This window comes from Microtus pennsylvanicus, chromosome 2 (assembly GCF_037038515.1).
Source record: "Microtus pennsylvanicus isolate mMicPen1 chromosome 2, mMicPen1.hap1, whole genome shotgun sequence".
NCBI classification, from domain to species: Eukaryota; Metazoa; Chordata; class Mammalia; order Rodentia; family Cricetidae; genus Microtus; species Microtus pennsylvanicus.
This window is the reverse complement of record NC_134580.1, coordinates 5893347-5914542: the sequence shown is the minus strand read 5'-3', so window position 1 is coordinate 5914542 and position 21196 is coordinate 5893347. Positions and strand designations below refer to the sequence as shown.

Sequence of the window (21196 nt, the reverse complement as noted above, 5' to 3'; positions counted from 1 at the left end):
GGTAGAAGATGAGTTTCTGAAGCCTGGTCCTGATGTCGTGAAGAAAAGGATCCCATGAGGTGGCCTCTGCCAGCACCCCTAACACAGAGGGAAACTTACCATTGACTCGCTTGACTGAAGAGCAATGGGAGGCGGAGAGACTGTGGAGGTGTGGCAAGGGAGGAACCACCTCTCTGTTGTCCTTGGCATCCGGCTTCCATCCTGACCATCTGACCTTTTAGCTAACACTGGTGCATAGTGAAGACTTGGCCTGATCTTTAGCCCAGCAGGACAGCAGCCAGCTTGTGATGTCACGTACGTTCTAGAACCCTGACCATCTGGTGAGTCCCACGTACACGGAACAAGAAGCAGAGGCTTAGGGGGTGAGAGCAACTTTAATTTATGGGCACCAGCTGGGGTCAGGTCTTGTTTCTTTTGCATATTAGTGAAGCCAGGGCTGTGAAATGGTTGAGGGTTCTGTTGAATTCTGGAAATGAGATAGGGAAATTTCCTGAATCCACATTTTATATTTTATGTTTTGAGACTGGATCTCACAATATAGTCCTGGATGTCCTGAGACTCTCTATGTAGAGCACGCAGATCTCAAACTCATAGAGATCGACCATGTACCCCTGCCTCCTGAGGGCTGCACTACAGATGCACACTGCCATGCCTGGCTTCAACAGCTGTATGGTGTCAATGGTAAGTTCCTCCAAACAGCTGTATGGCGTCTATGGTAAGTTCCTCCAAACAGCTGTATGGCATCAATGGTAAGTTCCTCCAAACAGCTGTATGGTGTCAATGGTAAGTTCCTCCAAACATTTGTATGGCATCAATGGTAAGTTCCTCCAAACAGCTGTATGGCGTCTATGGTAAGTTCCTCCAAACAGCTGTATGGCGTCTATGGTAAGTTCCTCCAAACAGCTGTATGGCGTCTATGGTAAGTTCCTCCAAACAGCTGTATGGTGTCAATGGTAAGTTCCTCCAAACAGCTGTATGGCGTCAATGGTAAGTTCCTCCAAACAGCTGTATGGTGTCAATGGTAAGTTCCTCCAAACAGCTGTATGGTGTCAATGGTAAGTTCCTCCAAACAGCTGTATGGCGTCTATGGTAAGTTCCTCCAAACAGCTGTATGGCATCAATGGTAAGTTCCTCCAAACAGCTGTATGGTGTCAATGGTAAGTTCCTCCAAACAGCTGTATGGCGTCAATGGTAAGTTCCTCCAAACAGGTGATGCAGAATTGTACCAGTTCTGTGCTTTTTCGTCTTGACAGGGTCAGGACTGGACTGAAGGTTCTTTCATCCACGATGGACTAGGAACAGGGGGCATAGATCTAACATAACCTTCGGAATAGAAGTCTATGTCCAGCATGAACAGACACTGGAGGTAAGAAGTGCCATCAGGAGTTCTTCTGTGGACACAAGGCAGTAGGCTGGGGACACGTGCCATTGCTGATACATCCTTGGGAACAAGGCACAGAGTATTAAGTCTATGCACTAACCATGTTTTCACAGAATCTCCACCTGAAGATTCTGGTCATATGACTTCAAACTGACCAATCAGCAGAGTCCAGATTGGTTTCCTGGTGTGATTGATTGAGTTCTTTCCATTTGGGCCATGAGAACAAGGCTGAGGACTCAAGGTTTGTCACTGAGACACTGGGCTCCTGTCTTGGGATTTTGAAGTCAGAGCTTTCACTCTAAGGACACCAGGTCTAGAGACAGCACATGAAGCCACAAATCCTAGATAGAAGCTTCCAGTCCTCCTCATCCAACACACATAGAATCCACTTGGCTGCTGGCTTCCATGGCTAGACTTACTCATGGATACCCCAGTGATTTCTTTACTTGGTTTGGATTGGTCATTGAACCTTCTTCATCCTTGCTATCTAGTGGGGATCCCAGAGCTACAGGAATCCTGATACTGAACAACTCGGACTCTGCAGCACACACTGGACTCTGTGAGGGCAGAGGTGATCATTCCCCTCCCCATTGTGTGCGATCCCTGGGGGACCACTGTCCTACCCATGTCCTCAGTGTTCTGTCATTCATGTTCCAGCTCCTACAGACCTCCAGATTTTCCATATGAGAGAAGAGAAACCTGTTTGGCTTTTGGGACTTGCTTGCCACACATAACACAGCATCTTAAGACGCACATGTATTCTGGAAAATTACACTCTTGATGCGGAGCGTGTGCTCTTTCCCCATATCTTCAGATAGTTATTTCATCAATTTTTTATTTCATCAATTTTTCGTACTTGAAACTGTCATCTGTCTTTTGCAATTGTCCCATTAACTTGTTTCCCTGTATGGGTGTAAATTTACAAATCTGACATCAGAATCTCCAGTCTCACAGTTCTCCCTGCTTCTAAGTAAAGTGACATAGTTGAGCTGGAGATGGAACCAGAGGGTGAGAGACAGAGGCTGCAGAGGCAGCAGGAAAGAGTTTGCAGAGGGAGGAATGTGGATGGGATGGAAGAGACAGAGCGGAGGAGCCATGGGGAGAGGGAAGCTCAGTGGGTAAGGAGAGTGGAGACTGAGCTGCATGTTTCAGTTCCCTTAGAGCCCCTCTCACGGGTCCTTCCTGTTTAAAGTGATGAGCTCTGGACATCAAGAGACACGGGTGGAGATTGCAGGTGTGGCCTGAGACTCAGAAGTAGGAGCATTGGAGGAATTCCAGATGGCCGGGTGCCCACGTGCCCAGCATAAAGGGTCTCTGTCCAGCAGAAGAGGAGGTAAGCCTTCTACCACAGGTTTCTCCCCCAGGAAACAATAGTTTTCAAGGGAAAATGTCCAGGGCTGGCCTTTCACAGTGTCCTCGTCAGAGGTGGTCTTGAGCCAATACCATGTCCAAGCTGCCCATGAATACCCTGTGCACCAGTCTGCAGGGAAATGCCTCATTAATCTGTCCATTCCTTCAGGTTTCTGGTCCTTGTGAATGTTACCTCTGCTCCCTGTGGTTTGCCACCTTCATTTATCCCGGATTCTGCCCATCAGAAAAGACACAGTCACACTGTGCAGCTCTGGTTACTGTGTTCCTGAAGGGGAGTTTTATCAGAACTGTACTTTTCTCCTGACAGAAAAGTGACTATCGGCTGGAGGAAAATGGGCATCACTTTGGAATGCCGGGACTTTGCTCCATTTTGGAAGTGAGTTGGGCTTACCTAGACTAGGACACAGAGGCCAGCACTCTCACACCTACTTAATACCCAGGTCCCACTGGTCACAGGGGTCAGGCCTAGGCAGTCTTGTTGATCGTAGAGCTAGGACTTTCAGCTCAGCTGTCTGCTTGGTTGTCCTGCTGGGCTAATTGTCTAAAGTTTGTCAGGTGCACCTGACAGGCAGCTCGCTGCTCCATGCAGTGAAGGAAGGCCACTCTGATGGGATTGAATGCCAGGGCTCATCTGTGGGCAGCACATGGCTGAAGACATCACTGAGACCACTACATACCAGCCTGTGGTGGTTGAGATGTGTTTGTTTTCTGCTCTAAACTTGGCTCTGCTTATAGTTTAGGAAGCATGAGGCTGGCCAGGCAGGCTTCCCTCAATCCCAAGGGAAAGTGGTCATTGAGCTTGTGCTACAGAGGACGAGAAAGAGAATGAGAAACAACACTCAAGTCATGGCTTCAGAGGGATGTTGAGAAAACTTGGTGTAGGTAGCACATCTCTGCCCTCTGATCCTCTAACCACTGGGGAGGAACAGTTTGAAACAAACAAGGTGAACATCTTCTCACACAGGGGATTATAATAACCACAGCACACGATACAGATGGCATTCACTCTGCTATTCCCCAGTGACTTAGTCTTCGTTGGGTTCCACAGCCAGGAGCATGAAGGTTCACACATCCCAGCAGGAAATGGGCCCAGAGAAATTGGCTGCTTGCTCTTTGGCAGTTGTCTGATCTGTTGATCAGTGAGTGACCACTAGGGCAAGTCAGTCCTGATATAATTTACTGTCACCAGAGCCTGGGCAAGGGAGACTTGGGGACTGTGGCCAGGTCATGAAATCTCAGAAGAGACAGCACAAGTCGAACCTGGGCTCCAAGCCCATCTGATTATCTCTAAGCACATGAATCTCAGAATGCAGACATGATGCCCAAGAGGCCTGATGAGTGCAATGTATATTTTTTATATCGCTGGCCACTAGAGGGAGCCCGTTGTGGTCTTTAGACTGTTACCTGAGATCAGTCAGCTTATGATCAGGCTCACACACTTAACAGCCTCCTTCCTCACTGTCTCCCTGATGGAGGCAACAGGAGGAGGTGCAGTCAACACCAGCTATTTGTACCCTTATCTCTGCACACACTACCCCAATGTTGCTCAGTACTATGCACCTCCCAGTGGAGATAACTGAGTTCCAGAGATGCTCATTGGCTTGCTCTTTGGACAGTGTGTGACTGGTTGGATCCCTGTTTTAATTCCTTGGCCCCAGATACGATGACCATTGTGGTAGCAGCCTGGGTCCCTTGCAGCCTCAGAGGTCAACCCCAGACCTCTCATTGACCGCCCTTCTCTCCTCAGATCTCTAGGATCTGTTGGACATGCTCTGGGACAAAGCTCATTGTCACCGTATGTGCATCCTGTGTCGTCTAGGCAAGTGTTGAATGAGATGGGGTACAGGAAGCACAGTGCCCAGATATAGACATGTTGCTGGGAACCTGCTTTTCCTCCCTGACCCTAGAGCCCTTTCACAGGACAGGAGCAGGGAAGTCAGGACAAACCAATCCCTGCAATCATAGCTTCCTGAGGAGACCACGCTGAGTGCTCCCTCAGAAAGGTCACACAAGAAAGTGGACACTGACCTGTCCTCATTAGGTCTCGGATCCCACCAGAAAGAACCCTGCTGTTTTGTGTAAGACCACAGCAGAAGGACTGGTGAGTGAATCTCTCTGCCAGCCTTGTTATTAATCTAAAATAAGGCTTCTCTTGTAGCTGCCGGGCCACAAACTGAATCATGGACCCCGAAATTCCTGACCTGAGGATCTGAGGCTGTGCACACTGAGCATTAGTGACCTTGAGGGAGGAGTCGGCCCTCACTGTCACTTCTCATGGACAACTAGCATGCCATTGCCTGAGCTCTTGAGTAGCTCTGAGGCTCCACAGGGCGTCATGAGGACACTCTGTGGAGGACAATGAAGTGGTTGCTCTTCCACCTTCCAACTACAGACAACCACCCAAATTACCAGCAAGATCTGTGGGATCCACGGGGCCCCCTTGGGAAAGTCTCCCAGTGGGTAGATGTTGTTATATCCCTGCCCAACTTAGACCCCTCTGCATTTTGACAGTGCAGAACATGACCTGTGCCTCTTTGTGCTCACAGATAACCCAGAAACCCTGTGTGAGCAGGCTAAGAAATTATCGGAAAAGAGCCTTGGGAAATGAATGTGCTTCTCTTTCTGACTGGATCATCTGAGAAGGATCATCCGAGAAGTGTCCATGGACCCCCTGTCCCAAGGTACCAATAACATGAATAGGGAGACTTGAGGTCATAGAGTTAGGCCAGACTCACTGATATTAGATAGAGACATTTTACAGACAAACAATTCTTGAAGTACTTGGCCTCAGAACACGCAATTCACAGAAATCCAAATTGATAGCTCTCAGGGTCTACCAGTTGCTCTTTCCAAGGTGACAGACCTTTGCCCTTCATCTACAGACTCAGCAAAATCCAGTCTGATGCTCAAACACCAAACGGAACAACCAACTGTACCTAAACCTAGAAGAGATGGAAGAGGGCAGAAGAGATTCCTCCAGAACCTGCACTGTGGTTCTAGTACATCCCAGAAAGCCCCAGAGATCCAGAAAGGGCTACAGGGAAGTATGAAGACTGGACACATGGTACAGAAAGCTCAGCAAAGGACCCAGCTACATCTCGTCATCTGATTTTGTCTTGGTCACCCATGAAAGTCAAGGAAGAGAAAACGGTCTGTACACGAAAGCCTGCAGAAGTGTGAAAAACAAAGAATAGGGAATCCACTGGAAAACTAAACACAGTCACCATTTCAGCTGACCCCAAATAAAACACTATAATGTTCACATAAACGTAATCAAAGAGGCATTTGTATGTTCCTGCCCTACAGGAGAAAGAGCAGAAATAAAATGGAGAAGACGGAACTGTGGACATGGAAGCCCTGAGGCCTCCAGCCAAGAAACAGAGCTGGAGCATGGCTGGAGCAGACACTTCCCTAGGTCATCTAGAGGGAGCCTGGCCCCTGACACACCCCAGGAGACCATAGACCCCTGTCAGTGTACATCGTGGGTTTTTTTGTTTTTGGTTTTTTGAGACAGGGTTTCTCTGTGGCTTTGGAGCCTGTCCTGGAACCTCACAGAGATCCACCTGCCTCTGCCTCCCGAGTGCTGGGATTAGAGGCGTGCGCCACCATCTCCCGGCTCATCGTGTGGTTATGAGGAGGTGGACATGTGTTGTGTGCTGTGTGGTGTGATGAGGGCTGAACCTCTCCCATTGTGTGCGATGGGGACAGGCTGTCCAGTGGATCTGATAAGAGCACAGTCAGGTGGGGAAGCAGCTGAGCCCGATACTTAGATCCTTACATGTGCTAGGCATGCTCCTCCCTGTCAACACCTTACATACATCGTCAGTTTAAGGACATGAAGGACACCCCTCACCCACACTCACCACATACTTTTCTAGGGATCAGGCCTAGATTTTCACCCCCTTCTGCTGTCAAAACACAATGCTAAGTAACAGGCCCTGCTAAGAAATCCCTCCGACTGCAGTGACAACTGAGATCTGATGGCAGGTATCTGGCGTTGTTGGACACTTTACCTCCTGTCCACGACACATACCTACTGCTAGGTTCGGGCCTGTGTGGATGCCTCCTGTCGTGACACATATGACTCCTCCCCTGACTAGGTATAATTCACTGCTGGACACCACACCCGTCCCACCTCACCTGCTCTGCCTGCTGTCAGACCCTGCTGAACAAATCCCCTCACACAACACATAAAACCTCAAATACATTCCTAAATATTGGGCCATGAAAGAGCCCCCACCTGACCACATATTCGCTCTAGGTACCAGGCCCTGCTGAGCAAACCAATCCCCACACCTTATATGAATACCCAGGCATTGGGCCCTGAATGAGACTCCCTTAACCCCACTAAATGCCTGTTATCTGGTCCTGCTGGATCATTGCCGCTCTTCCCTAAACACGCTGCTTTTATTTGGGCTCCACAGGATCCCATCACACTGCAGGAGGTCCATATACAGTGGAAGGTATCAGACCCTCTTCTGCATCCCACCACACAAGCCGCGTTCTCCAGTGTTAATTCTCAGGCCCTGAGGCACACCTCATGACCTGAACTCATATATAATCTAAGGGTATCACACCTTCTTGATATCCAAACACTCTAACCATGATAACTCCTATTATGTCAGCTTAAGACCCTTTAAACACACACACACATCTCACCCTACAGCAGTCTCAAATCCATTGCTAGGTATCAGGCTCTGGTGACACTCCCTAATGCTTCCCACACACTCTGAAGTGTCAGGTGCCCCTGGATATCAGACCAACACCGCCATCCTGCTCTCCTCTGAACAGGCCTGCGCAGGCACTAATTCACCCCATCAGCTAACACGTATTTATCAGGTGTGAGGCCCTGATGGACACCCCCTCCTACTGCTCCCCACTGGTATTCACCCCTACACTCCTGTGACCACACATCTACTTCTAGGTACCAGGTGGTCTCGTTTGACCTCCTACCCCACATAAACCACAAGCTATCAGATTGTGCTGGAAGCTTCTCCCCCTGTCACTCGAAATTGCCTGCCAAGTATTTGCCTTGCTGGACACCCTTCCTCTGAGCCTGTCACACCCACGGAGCTAGGCACTGAGTTCTGCCGGACTCTTCCCCAACCACACAGTGCTGTGCATGAGGCCCTACTACTAGTTACTGTGCCATGCTGTCCCCACTGTAACGGCATAGAGAGTGGTGTGGATCACGTCCACCTGAACACCAGCCTGCCCTCCCGTACGATACGCTAGGTGTCAGACCACCTCATCACACACTGCTTATACACTGCTGGCCAACAAACACGGCGATATTTCATGCCCTGATAGAAACCATGTCACCACCGTATACAAGCTTCTAGGTATCGGGTCCTGGTGCCCCTCCTGTGCAGACGCGGTCACCCGTACTACAGACATACATAAGGATTTAGATGGAGGACACGGAAGGATCAGAATTATATCAGTGCATACAGGACTTCAGCAAGGTATCCCTCTGTTATAGCCAAAGACACGCACACATACATGGCTAGGTAGGCATCAGGTCTTGCCAGAAACACCCTCTTCTTTAGCGAATGCCAAGGACACAGGGCAAGGTTTCAGATCTTTCTAGGTAAATCCTCCCCTACAGCCAACATTCTTCCTACCCCTCTAGGTATCGGGTCCTCCAAAGGATCCCTGCCTACAGCTAACCCCCTCCAATGAGGATTAGAAGTCAGGTCCTGCCAGGTCCTTTAAGTGCAGTCAAAGACCCCACACATAAAGAGACACAGAGGACTACGTGTCATGTGTGTCCTCAGAAATGACATGCTTGTTGGCCACAGGTCCTCGGCAGGACCTCGCTGCTGAAGGTCCTCACATGAGATGTGCCTTTCACTTACTCTGATGTCCTGGGGCCTCATCCATGCTCTAGCGTACGTCAGACTCTTCTGCTTCTGTAATGGGGAAGAACATTCATATGTGTACTGTTGTATTTTCATGCCCGTTCCTGCAAAAGTGGACACGCAAGTTGGTCCATCTGAATCACATACGGTGTGGGTGTCAAATGTCTGACTGCTCTTTTCCGGTTTGCTCAGAAATGGGAGACTGGACTACATGGCAACTCTGTACTTTGTCCTCTCCTTGGTTACCAGAGTCAAGTGCCAAGGGTTTTAAGGCCGTTCTGTGGCATGTCAGTGACATCAGCTACCCCTTCCTGGTGGCTGAGGACTGTGGTGCCCTTGGCCCTTGCTGCAGAGATGCCTGTTGTGGCTCCCCAGGCTCCTCCCTGAACACCAGCCCTTCTTCTCCATCTATGTGGGAATCTCCTGAACTTGAGGTCTCATCCTCTCTGTCTAAAGCCCACTGGCAACTGCCTCAGTAATCGGTAGAGTCTTCAATTAAACACCAACCTCTGAGTAAGTTTCTAACCCTGTTTAAACGGGAATCACAAGGCTGCTGAGTCCACTCAGCAATGTGTCTGTTGCTCCTGACCATTGTGAGCACGGTGTACATCACACGGAGGGCAGAGCTATCTTCACTCCAACATGGAAACACTACGGTCATGGGTTCAATTCTGTTGTCTTACACTTGGCTCAAATTTGTTGTGCAGTTCCCACATTGTTCAGAGCAAAGACACTGTTGTCCTGAGGATGAGTGTGGAAGCCAGGCTGAGTGGCGGGACCCTTCCCCTCCCAGGCAGTCACCCAGGGACGTCAGCGTGGGGTCCAGTTTCCTTCTCTGTGCTTTGCGGTCCTGGCAGGTTTGTCTGTGTCGATGCCTGTGTGTGACTCCAGAAGTTCCATGACACATGCTCAGTTGGGAAATCCTTGTCCCCTCCATGGTCCCTAGAGAAAGTGAGGTCAGCACAGAGGTGGGCTCTGTTTTGAGCCAGCCAGTGCAATATCCACCTTGTCTGAGGTCTGTCATTTTCAGAATGTGAGCTGTGCAGTGGTGACCACAATGGTCCTGTACGTTGGCTGGTGACCCCTCTGAGCTCCACTAGGTGGTGCTGGTGTTTACCTTTTGCCTCCCAAAGTCATTGCAGGGTTACTTCCCATTGCGTTAAGTCACATAACCCCTTTTAAAGTTATTATTCATCTACTTATTTTACATTCTGACCACAGCCTCCCCTTCACCCTCCCCTCCCAGTCCCTCTCTCCCATATTCCCCTTCCACTCTCCTTTCCCCTGTTCTTCCATCAATAACCAGGAAACGGTGGGTCTTCTATGAGTATCAATAAAACAAGGTGACCCAGTATTAGAAATGGGGTCCCAAAATCCAGTAAAGGGGTTGGAGACAGCTCCTATTCCAGCTGTTAGGAGTCCCATAAGAGGACGAAGCTACACAATAGCATATATGAAAAAAATAAGTATAATTCCTGCAAGATAATAGGATACTGGTGCTATGGCCACAGAATTCAGGCAGTGAAAGAGAAATAGAATGAAATAACTAGGCATTAAGGCTCAGAAAGGTACAAGAAACGGGTGCAGTAATTCTAGTAGTCTAAGTGACTACTAGACAGTGGGGTATGGATGGAGATGGATGCCTGTTGGAGAAGATTATTTTCAGGTGTGTGACTTTTGTTTACGTTGCATTTGTTTAACTCAGTGAAGCTGTGTTACTGTGCCTATCGAAAACACTTGATTATCCATAGAGAGATGAAAGGCCAATAGCGAGGCAGGAGCAAGGATAGGCGGGGCTGGCAGGCAGAATGTGTAAAAGCAGAACCAAGAGGGACCAAGGATGAAGAGAGAACAAGGAGAGGAGGACACCAGGGCCCAGCCACCCTGGCGCCCAGCCACCCAACCAGCTACAGAGTAAGAAGGAAAGAAAGGTATCAGATATAGAGAAAGATAAAAAGCCCAGAGGCAAAAGCAGATGGGGTAAATTAAGTTAAGAAAAGTGGGCAAGAAATAAGTCAAGCTAAGGCCGCACGGTCATAACTAAGAATAAACATCTGTGCGTGATTTATTTGGGAGGTGGGTGGTGTGCACCCCCAAAAAGCCAAAAGTAAAACATCACACAACAGTGGACAGTTTACATCTATGAAAAAAGAAAGGAATAATAATAATAGTCACATCTCCATTAGCTGCAATTGCCTCTGAACCAAAGATCTTTTCAACATCCCAATCCCTGATGTGGCAGCTACCCTGGGTGACATTTCTTGCCATATTACTGGTCAATTGAATTGTTCTTTAGTTAATCTTCAGGATGGGCTATGCTTATATAGCTGGGGGTTGAAACCCTTTTTGTCTCTTTCAGCTGAACCTGCAGCCGGGTTCTGTGGCCCCACCCTGACTCTGTTCAGTTGTGTATTAATGCTCCAGTTCTCTCTGGGCCCTGATCAGTGGGTCTCCATCATGGCAGGCCCACAGCTTTCGTGGACATTTTCATGGTTCTGCATCTCACTGTGGTGTCCTCTGGCTGTTGAGTAAAGTCATACAGATGAAAGAGGGAAGAATGAGAACAAGAAAGGCTACAGAAAAAAAAATAACTTTAAAAAGGAAAGTGTGCTCCCAAGTGTCAACTCTCTGAATGTGGATCTTGACTTGAGTCCTGATTGGTTCCTGAACTGTGGTACGGAAGCCATTACCTCTGAACATACCCGTTCCCACCAGTAAAAATATCACACCTGCCCCCATTACCGACAACGATGATGTGTTCATTGATAAGACACTGAGATGTTTAGTTTTTTAGAGATGATTTTAAAACTCCAAATATATAGTAAATTTTGAGTTCCCAGCAGTCATATGAAGAGCTGGTGTCACCTGCTATCTTTCTCTGAGAAGCTGGACTGGGGTGGCCACGTCCCAAGGATATACATGTAGGATTCCATCTCTGTTGGTCCCTGGAGTCCAGCCTTGCTTGCTGTTCTTTCTGTTAGAAGAAAAGGAGAACTATTCGACAGTCATTGGGCTTAGAGACAAGAGATTTGTCCAGGCAGTGGACTTTGACCCCAAGTACTGTGGGAGCCAAGAAGAGAACAGGGGAGTCTGCTGTGGAGAATGCGGGTGCTTCTGAGAGAAAGCAATAATGATGGTTCTAGGTTGCATCACAGGAGCTGGAGGCATAAGAAACCCATGCAGGTAGATACCCAGATGCCAGACTTGGTGAATGCAGCAGCACGGCTGTCTGCATATACAGACTCCAGGATGAGGGCTGTGCAGACATGGAGGAAGAGGAGGAGGAAATGTTCTGCTGGAGAGAGTAAGTGGACAGGGCAGGGTCATTTAGAGGGTGATCTATGGAAGGTCCCACAATCTGTCAAGTCGGGTCTTCCTTCCTGAATTCCACAGAGAATTCACAACCAAGGTGTCATGCATTGAGGGGGGTTGGGATGTGGAGCTAGGTTTTTCCTTTCTGTAGGTCAGTCAGGAGGGTGGGACTTTGGGTGTTACCCTAGACGTGGGCATTCTATTGTGTGGGCTGTACTTTGCTCAGCAAGTTAGGGCTTTCACTTTCAATTTTCGGGTATTAACCAGCAGGAAGCTGCTGCTTACTGGGACGCTAAAGTACAGCTACTGAGCTGATGCACAGGGAAGATTCCAGTTCAGCCACGGGAAGATTTTTCGGTAAGCTGGAGGCCTCTTAACCCCACCTACCTGCTCCAACTCCCAGCTGCTCTTGCAGAGATAGATGATCAGGGGAGATCACCAAGGTCCTCAAGGCTCTGCTGAAGTGCCAGTCTGCCTGAGACCTGGCCAGCAGGCTCCCAGGGCAGGTGGCTGTTGTGGGGCTTCCTCACTCCTTTGGAAATGGAGGAAATGAAGGGTGTCGAGAAAGGCAGGCAGACAATCCAGAGCTCACTGGTTCATGTGTACTGTGGTTGGCCCTGGGTAGTTACTGCTGCCAAGACCAGATTCCACTTGGGGGCTTCAAGGTGCCCAGGAGTTGTGCCGCACACTGTGTCTCTGACCATGTGTCCGTGCCAAGGCCCTGTGGGAATGGAGGTGCCTTGTTGAGGATTCAGTGAAGCAGGCTGAGCAGGTGGGAGACAGGCCCGCCTCCCCTGGGCCTCCCCAGCCTCTGCCCAGCCTGTGAAGGGTGGAGAAGGAAGACAGACTGTCCTGTGTGTTTGGGTGGGCAGGGCACAGTGTGGGGCATGGAGGGACAAGTTGTACAACCCCATATTTAGCTCTTTGAGTCCTGTTATCACAAGGTCAAAGGCCGGACCACAGGTAGGGGTAGAGGAGATTATCTCTGTGCCTGTAAAACCAGAGCTTTAAGATGATGATGACGACAATGATTTTATTATTAAAATTTTAATCCACACTTTTTCCTCAAATGGGGCTATGTCCTCAGAAGTTAGTGCCTCAATAGCCAAAGAATGTCTCCAGACAGTGGCACGCTGGGCACATGGAATGAGACGGTCCTGCTTGGTCCTGGCACCTCATGGGACTGGAGACATTTCTTGTGAGGGAAGAGACTTATCAGAGTCCTGGATCCCTGTAAGTTGCTTGTGGGTGCAGTGGGGGAGAAAAGAGGAAATAGCAGAAGGGATGGAAAGAGGACGGGGCTATAGTAGGCAGGAGACCCTCTGTCCAGGGTAAATCAGCTTGAATGTGAACCCAGGAGCTAATTAACGATCCCCAAGGTTCGTGCTGTCCTGAGCCCTGTCTCCTTGCCCTAGGAAGATTCTCCACACACACTGGGAATCGAGACTTACTGAAAGCCTCTATCTGCCCCACTGAAGAGCTTCTGTACAACTAGGGAGAGGACACTCCCAGCCTGGGCTTCAGCTGGCCATCAGAATGGAAGGTCTGGGGGTCACTTATCCTCCCTCCTGACTCACATCCACAGGATGCCAGTGCTAAGAGGCTCTGTGTGTAGCTGATTAAGTGGGAAGAGGGGCTTAAAGGAAGCATGAAGGACAGCTGGCCTTTCCTTTCTCTTTTCCTTTCATTTCTTTTGTGGCACTAGGTGCCAGTCCCAGGACCTATGCACTGGACAAGGGCTTGACCACTGGGCTAGGCCACCAGCACAGAGTGACCAGAGACAGGAAACTCAGAGGGCAGACATTTCACCCGAGTATAAGATCACCCCAAATGCCAGTCTTTCTTCCTGACAGCCTCTGGGGTCCTGTAGCCTGTAAAACAGGGCACATGAGGTAGGGACCTGAGCTCTCCTGTCATACGGGTGCCTCTAGCGAGAACCTCTGCCATCAGCCTCCTTATGTCTGGCTACTGAGGTAAATGAAGACCCGCAGTTACATATGGACTATCCTGGGAATGGCCAGGGCAGCTGTGGGTAAGGGAGCAAAAGGAAGCTGTGGGTGTCCTGGCAGGGAGGCCTTGTTACAGCCTGGCCTCCTTCCTCCCTCCCCACATGGCAGAAGCAGCAGGTGTCTGAGTAGTCAGTGTCTTCTGCCCGAAGGCTAAGGACACTCCCGTCATCCAGTGAGCCTGCCTGTGGTGGTTATTCTCGGTGATGACTAAAGCTCACCATGGAGATCCACGGCTGCACCAGGCTGGCAGAGAGAACCTGTCAGGACCAGGGCTTGGCAGGGGAAGCTTGAAGGAGAGTCTAGATGTGTGCTGCAGGAAGTGAGGGCCAGTTGTGTCCAGAGTATCCGTGGAAACCTTGTCTGTGGACGAAGAACAGGAGGTAAAGCCCTACTTGGCAAAGACTAACACTCATTCTTCCTCTCCAGCAAGAGGGACCTCAGAACATTTGGGACTATAAGAAGCTAACTGTGCAGACATGACTTACCAAGATAGATATTGATATTTATATAGCACCCATTGGCAGATTGGGAAGGCATCAGAAGGCTTTGCTTCTGGCAGGACCTTCTTGATGCACCATTAGGTGCCAGCATGCAGCAGGACAGTCCAAGTGGGCAGATTCAGGGTTTCTTCCTCTCTTCATAGCGCCATGAGCCTTAGCGTGGCAGCCCAGACCCACGCATCACACCCCTTCATGTAATACGGATTGTCACCATTGCTGCACACAGTTCCCACCCCGAGTACCAGAATGTTTCTCCTCATCTCTCTGAAGAGGCTAGGTCCCTTCCCATGGCCACCCAGCTGATCGTCCATGTTCCGTGGCCCTAACAGGACAGGAGGCCTCTGCTCTGGCTTGGGTATTGGAAGAGTGAGAGGAGGCCTAGGACTGAGTCCTTCAGGGGTGGGACCAGGGCCAGGTGCTATTCGACCTTAGTTGCCCTGCTAACCCAGAGACACCAGCCTCCAATGAAGCTGTCCCCACTCCATCCTATAATTTTTTTCTCTTCCTTTTAGCCCAGACTCCCAGATAGTTGTGAGGAAAACCTGTGAGAGACCCCACTCCTGGCACCAAGGACCCTGCAGCCCTCATGGCCTCCAAAGGTATAGATTCCTCTTCTCTGGCTCTTTCCTGAGTGTGATCTGAGTGTGGGCATCGAGAACTTGTAGAGTTGAGGATAGAAAGAGAGTCCCCAAAATGAACTAACAGAGTATCAGCTACCTGGGTATAAAGCGTTCTCCTTTTTGACTCTGTCTTAGGGAGCATGCTCAGGGATCCCCTCCTCTCTCCTGTGCCTCTTAACGGGGGTTAGGAAAGCCTGGTGAAGTGGAGGAAATCACGTGGTTTAGGGACAACTCCCAAAGTCTGAGGAAACCCCAAACTCTCCAGCACACGGGATATCACTTGATCCCACAGGCTGAGGGGGACCAAAGACCCCTGTTTCTCTCAGGTCTGAACATCAAAGTCCACAACAAAGAAACAGCGGGTTGGTGTGGGTGAGGGCACTCTTCCTGGTATGTAGTAGGAGCTTGCTACCTGAGAGTCTGCACATAGTCTTCCCTCTGTGCATGGTGACAGAGAGGCCGGAAGGGACCAAGTAGAGGAAGGGACACATAGACACAGGGATCAAAGATGATAGGTAAGAAGATAGGTCAGCGGTTCTCAACCTGTGGCTTTAAGCCACTTTGGGTGATGAAAGACCCTTTCACAGAGGTCATCTAAGACCATCAGAAAACACAGATATTTACATTATGGTTCACAACAGTAGCAAACTTACAGTTATGAATTAGCAACAAAGGTAATTTTATGATTAGGGGTCACCACAGCGTGAGAACATGTAGTAAAGGCTTGCAGCATTAGAGAGATTCAGAATCACTAAGACAGATAGATAGATGGATACACACACACACACACACACAGACACACACACACATGCATGACATTATACACATGATGTCTATTTTTTTTGTTATCAGTGCCACACTCCCATGGATTAGGGACATATATTTATGACATCATCTAATCCTCATTTCTTCTCTTTCTTAAAGGCCCACCTCTAAAACTGTTTGCATCCAGAAGGCTTTTTATATGTGAATTGAAGGCACAACACATTCCCTAGCATTGCTGACTCCATTCATGCCCCAATGGCAGATGCTGAATACTCTGGCTATCAAGTACCATACTCTCTTTGCCAGTTAGGCTCTTCCATGCTGACCTCTAACCTCATTCTTTTTCTTCCCAAGTATTGAGGAAACCCTTCATCCAGGAAGTCACTGAGTGTCTGCAGGACTCAGCAAGCAGAAGAGATCTGCAGTTCCTGTTGGCCAAAGAAGAAGCCTGGAAGGTGTTGGTGGCAGAGGCTGAATTGTCCAGGTCATCTCCACAGGATCCCTCAGAATGTCCCCCATTTTACTCTGATCCCACACCCCAGTGCTCACCCACAGAGTTCCCCATGAGCAAATATTTGGTAGTCATGGCACAGACCTGGAGTTGAGCCGTCTTTATCATGTGCCCGTCACTAATGTGTGTCTTAACATGACTTCACACACTGACACCTACAGACTAAGAACCATTGAGTGTCTGTGGTCACCCTGTAGAATGCAGAGTCCTGCACATAGTCAAACTCTTTCCCATTGGTTCTACAACGTAATTCTGTGATTTGAATGAGATAGATCTTGGGGAACCCATCTTACAGCGAACAAGCCGTCTTTCTGATGCTCTGACCTCTTCTGTTACAGAGATGAGGAAGCTGCACTGCGTAAGGCTCTGAGGCAGCTCCTAGAGCTCCCGGTCGTGGAGGACAAAGAACGGCTTCAAAAAGAACTGCAGGACAGGAAGAGGTTTGCGGAACATTTTCCTCAGTTGAAAAGGAAGCTGGAGAAAATCATCAGGAAGCTCCGAGCTCTGGCTGACCATCTCGACCAGGTGCACAAGGGCTGCACCATCTCCAACGTGGTGACCAACACCACTAGCGCTGCCTCTGGAGTCCTGGGCATCCTGGGTCTAGCTCTGGCACCTGTGACAGCAGGGGGCAGTTTGCTGCTCTCAGCCACTGGGGTGGGGCTGGGGACAGTGGCTACTGTGACTGGTGCTGCCACTGTAGTTGTGGAAGAAACAAGCAGGTGGTCAGATGAAGCCGAAGCCAAGCGCCTGTTGTCAGACACCATGGACACTATGAAGAAACTTCTTGACCTGGGAAAGATCGTGTGTAAACTTTCTGTAAAGTCCTATGGTCTCTTCAGTAATTTGAAAACCTTGGGACAAAACATCCGTGCCATTAGGGTAGCCAGAGCCAACCCTCACTTAGTGGCAGATGCCAAGCTCCTCATGACTTCTGGAAGAATCTCTGCCCAACAAGCTAGTCAGGTGAAGAATGTCTTTGAAGGCACTGCTCTGGCAATGACCAAAAAGGCCCGAATCAGAGGGGCAGCCATTGCAGGTGTCTTCCTCGCAGTAGATGTGTATTACCTTGTAAGAGAATCTATGCATTTATATGACGGAGCAAAGTCAGAGTCAGCCAAAGAATTGCGGGCGCTCGCTCAGGAGCTAGAGGAGAAGTTGAAAGAGTTTGATAAGTTCTACAAGACTTTCTAGGTTCCTTAGTGACAGCCTCCCCCAACAACACAGAGGTCAGTCAGAGGAGAAGACCTGGACAGATTAGGGGCACTGAGGCATTTTGTTGGAGGAGGAATGAGGTAGCTAGCGTTAACTGTCATCTCGACACAACCTAGCATCTTGTGAGAAGAGAGTCTTTGTGAGGGACTGTCTACCTCAAGTTGTCCTGTAAGCATACTTGGGAGAGATTTTTCTTCATGACTCTAATTGAGGTGGGTAAATTCCTTCACTGTGGGGGCACTGTTCTCTGGGTATGGGTTCTGAACTGTATAAGGAAAAGAAGGCCGTGCACCGGTAAGCATGCATGCATGAATTCATTTCGCACTGCACTGGACTGTGGACACATTGTGACTAGCTGCTTTGACTTCTAGCCTTGACTTCCTCAGTGATGGACTATAGCCTGGAACTGTAGATCGAAATAAAGCTTTCTCCTCTCAGTTGCTTTTCTGTCAGGTGCTCATCACAGCATGAGCAATGAAAGTTGGGAAGGCAGAGAGTGTGGGAGTGAGTCTATAGAACTGAGTGTTGAGGAGTTTGTGTTTCTGTGGCTCACTGTATGGTTAATACGGACGGCTAGAGGGTCAAGGAAAGATGTGACAGCATCCTGAACTGAGGGACCAGAGAGGACAAGAGATTGTGGGAATGGGTCTAACGACACATAGTGGTTTGTGGGTATGAACAGAGAGGGGTGTGCAGGGGCAAGTAATGGGAAGGTCAGGGAAACGGAAGAGCTGGGAGTAGGAGGCTCCAAGCCTCCCTCCCACAGGACAATGTGTTGTGAACCACAGCCCTTTCTGTCCAGCATCAGCTGTACCAACTCCCCCTCTGTCCATCGGGCACCTTCCATATGATGACAGAGGTGCTGAGGATGGTGGCGGTGACAGCACAGGGAATAGAACTCTTGACGAGGGGCCAGCCCATAAAGGGGACAGGGTGGCAGGAAGGACCGGTGAAATTAAAACCAATCTCCATGTGTCAAGCTGGGTCAGTAGGTGATTTGGAGAGAGAGGGGAAGCCATGTCTGAGTAAGAGATCAAACAAGTTGTGGGGTGGATATATCGGCTAGTTTGTGATCAGGAGACTCAGTCTGTGAGCCTCGGCCCCTCTTGACTGAGGAAAGGGAGGTAGGCAAGATGATGTTTTAGGTCCACTGGCTCTGCCCACATGATATCTATAAACTATGGAAGAATAACTATTGCTGATAGATGGGGAAAACTATACTATAAACAACCAACAGCACAAGAGAAGGTGACTTGCAGAAAGTGTCAGCACGTCCCAATTGTGATCTGTATTTTTTATCTTTAAAGATTAAATTTATTTGGAGAAAGCCAAAAATCTCTCAACCAAAGGACAGGATTTTACACCTCAAGGCATCTCCTTAGTAATATCTACAGACTGAAAAATCGTTTTCACAGAAGATAGCTTTGTACAAATGTTACATGTATTCAGGAGCCTAAGTCAACCCGTTTTACTCTAACAGGGGCACAAAGTAGGAGAGTGGGTCGGAACCACTTTCTCTTGGGTGCAAATGTCTGAAGGCAAAGAGACAAAGAGGACAAACTGTCTTTCATTGTCCACAACCACATTCCTCATGGGTATCCCTCTAGAAGATACTCCACTGGATAAGTGTTTGCTATGCCCACTGCATAGCACACTAAACTTAGGGCTCACATGAGAGACCGAGGTGTCTTTTGCCTGCAGGTACCCTGACTTCCTCCAACAGAAAAACATGCCATCTCTGGAGCTGATGCCCACAGGGGTGCACGTCAAAGCACACAGGTCAAGCTGCCGTGTTGCCAGTGAAACCAAGCCTTTCAGCTGTTTTTCCTATTGTTCTCTACTCTCAAAGGAAGTCAAGAATCCACCCTCATAACAGGAAGCCACACACTGTAGGTCACATGATAGACCCGAGCACCAGCTTGGGATTCCAGTAAAGGAAACTTGTATGTGGTAGGGTACTCACCAGAGAAGATAACTCAGACACAGGTTTAAGCCAATAAAGTCTTTATTAGCTGGCCAGTGACTACAAGGGTGTTCAGAATCCCAGTATAGCGCTGAGCCTTTCTCAGGGGGAGTTTTTAAGCACAAAATCCTTATCCTAGGCTGACACGCTTCAGTTAACAAGAACAGTTAGCCAGGAGCAGAACAGAAGTAAAAAGCAAGGTTAGTACACTTAGGGGCTTTCTCAGAAGCATGGACTTTGATGGGTTAAGTCTTTGTTTCCGTTTTGTGGTTCTGTCTACGTGCTGAGTTTTACAGCCTGAATGGTGCTCCCATCATGGAATCAGTTGTGCTGAGGTATGGTGGCTTTCTAAGAGCTGGGGGCCTTTTTCAGTAGAAACCTGAAAACACCCAAATCAAGGTTGAAGGACTGCAACTCAGATCTCCCTATTTATACACCCCTATTCACTACCCCAGCCCATCAGCTGAAATGCCCTGACCTCCAGGGGCAAAGGCAGCAGGAAAAGGCAGACAGGAGCAGGAATCAAAGATAACAAAGAGATGGTTCCCTTGAGAAAAGCAGCGACTCCTGAGCCCACACCTGGTCTTCTGGTGACTGAGATGAAATGTCTCTGATTTCCAACCTCTCCTTCTTCCTCCCTCCCTCCGTCCCTCCGTCCCTCCGTCCCTCCGTCCCTCCCTCCTTCCCTCCCTCTCCCCCCTTTCTTTTTCTCTCTCTCACTTGCCCTGGACCTGTGGTCAGTTTTGGCTTGTCCAGCTGAGGCTGCAGTTTTTCTTGCCCTCGCTTCCGCTCTTGTATTTCCTTCTTTAGCAGCTTTGCTCCTCCACAGAATCCACTCAGCTGGACGGGGAAGCGCTCAAAGAGGAATCATCTTCCACTGGAGTACTCTGAGGCTTTCGATTCAGGTTGGATCTTGGGGAAGTCCTCTGTCATGACATCTACAATCGTTCAGAGATAGAGATCATCTTTGGGGCTCCATAGTATCATCCTGCCTCATTTGCTGGTCTTCATTGGGCCCCACCTCCCCTGTAGCCATCACCCTACAGTACCCACAGCAAATGCTCTTCTTGTTCTGCCTGTCATGGAGTCATAGCCTCAGTCATGGCCTCTGCGGCTCAGTAATCATGTCAATCAGAGTTCCATTGTCTCCTTATTCTGGCCATCCTATACCCCAGTGCACATCCTGGTACCCTGATGTCCATCCTAGTACCCTGATGTCCATCCTAGTACCCTGATGCCCATCCTAGTACCCTGATGCCCATCCTAGTACCCTGATGCCCATCCTAGTACCCTGATGCCCATCCTAGTACCCTGATGCCCATCCTAGTACCCAGTGTCCATACTAGTACTGGCCTTAATCTTAACTATCTCGATATTTGTCTCCAAAGGGATCATAGGTTCTCCTAGATGGATGTTCATTAAAGCTGCCTATGGTGGTCCAGGCCATCCAGTCTGTGTTTTGTTGGAATCTTGATTTCTACCTTGATTGAAAGAACAATCACCCTGTCTTTATCCTACGCTTGATCAGTAAAATCCTCTCCAGGCCTTCTGCTACCTAGAGACTCCTCACCAAGACTCAGGGCACTGAGCAGGGAACCCAGGTCCTCTAAGTCAGTGAATCCAAAACCATTAACCTGTCTGGATTGCTGGGTTTGTGAGGTAAGTGTACTGCAATTGTATTTATCCCT

At 49.1% G+C, this 21196-nt stretch overlaps 1 protein-coding gene across 4 annotated transcripts; it reads left to right on the top strand.

Moving 5' to 3' along the window:
* Positions 1-11898: 11898 nt before the first annotated feature.
* Positions 11899-17982, top strand: LOC142843027 (apolipoprotein L3-like). 4 transcript variants are annotated; one of them, XM_075959800.1, is made up of 7 exons: positions 11900-11917; positions 12193-12282; positions 13013-13158; positions 13345-13468; positions 14947-15033; positions 16174-16303; positions 16669-17982. In XM_075959800.1, exons 5-7 carry the CDS (start codon positions 15021-15023, stop codon positions 17522-17524), a joined length of 999 nt encoding a protein of 332 aa, XP_075815915.1. In that variant the 5' UTR covers positions 11900-11917; positions 12193-12282; positions 13013-13158; positions 13345-13468; positions 14947-15020; the 3' UTR covers positions 17525-17982. The 4 variants fall into 4 exon arrangements, with proteins under 4 accessions (XP_075815912.1, XP_075815915.1, XP_075815914.1 ...); XM_075959799.1 differs by having other exon boundaries at positions 13341-13468; XM_075959801.1 differs by lacking the exon at positions 13345-13468.
* Positions 17983-21196: the final 3214 nt, after the last annotated feature.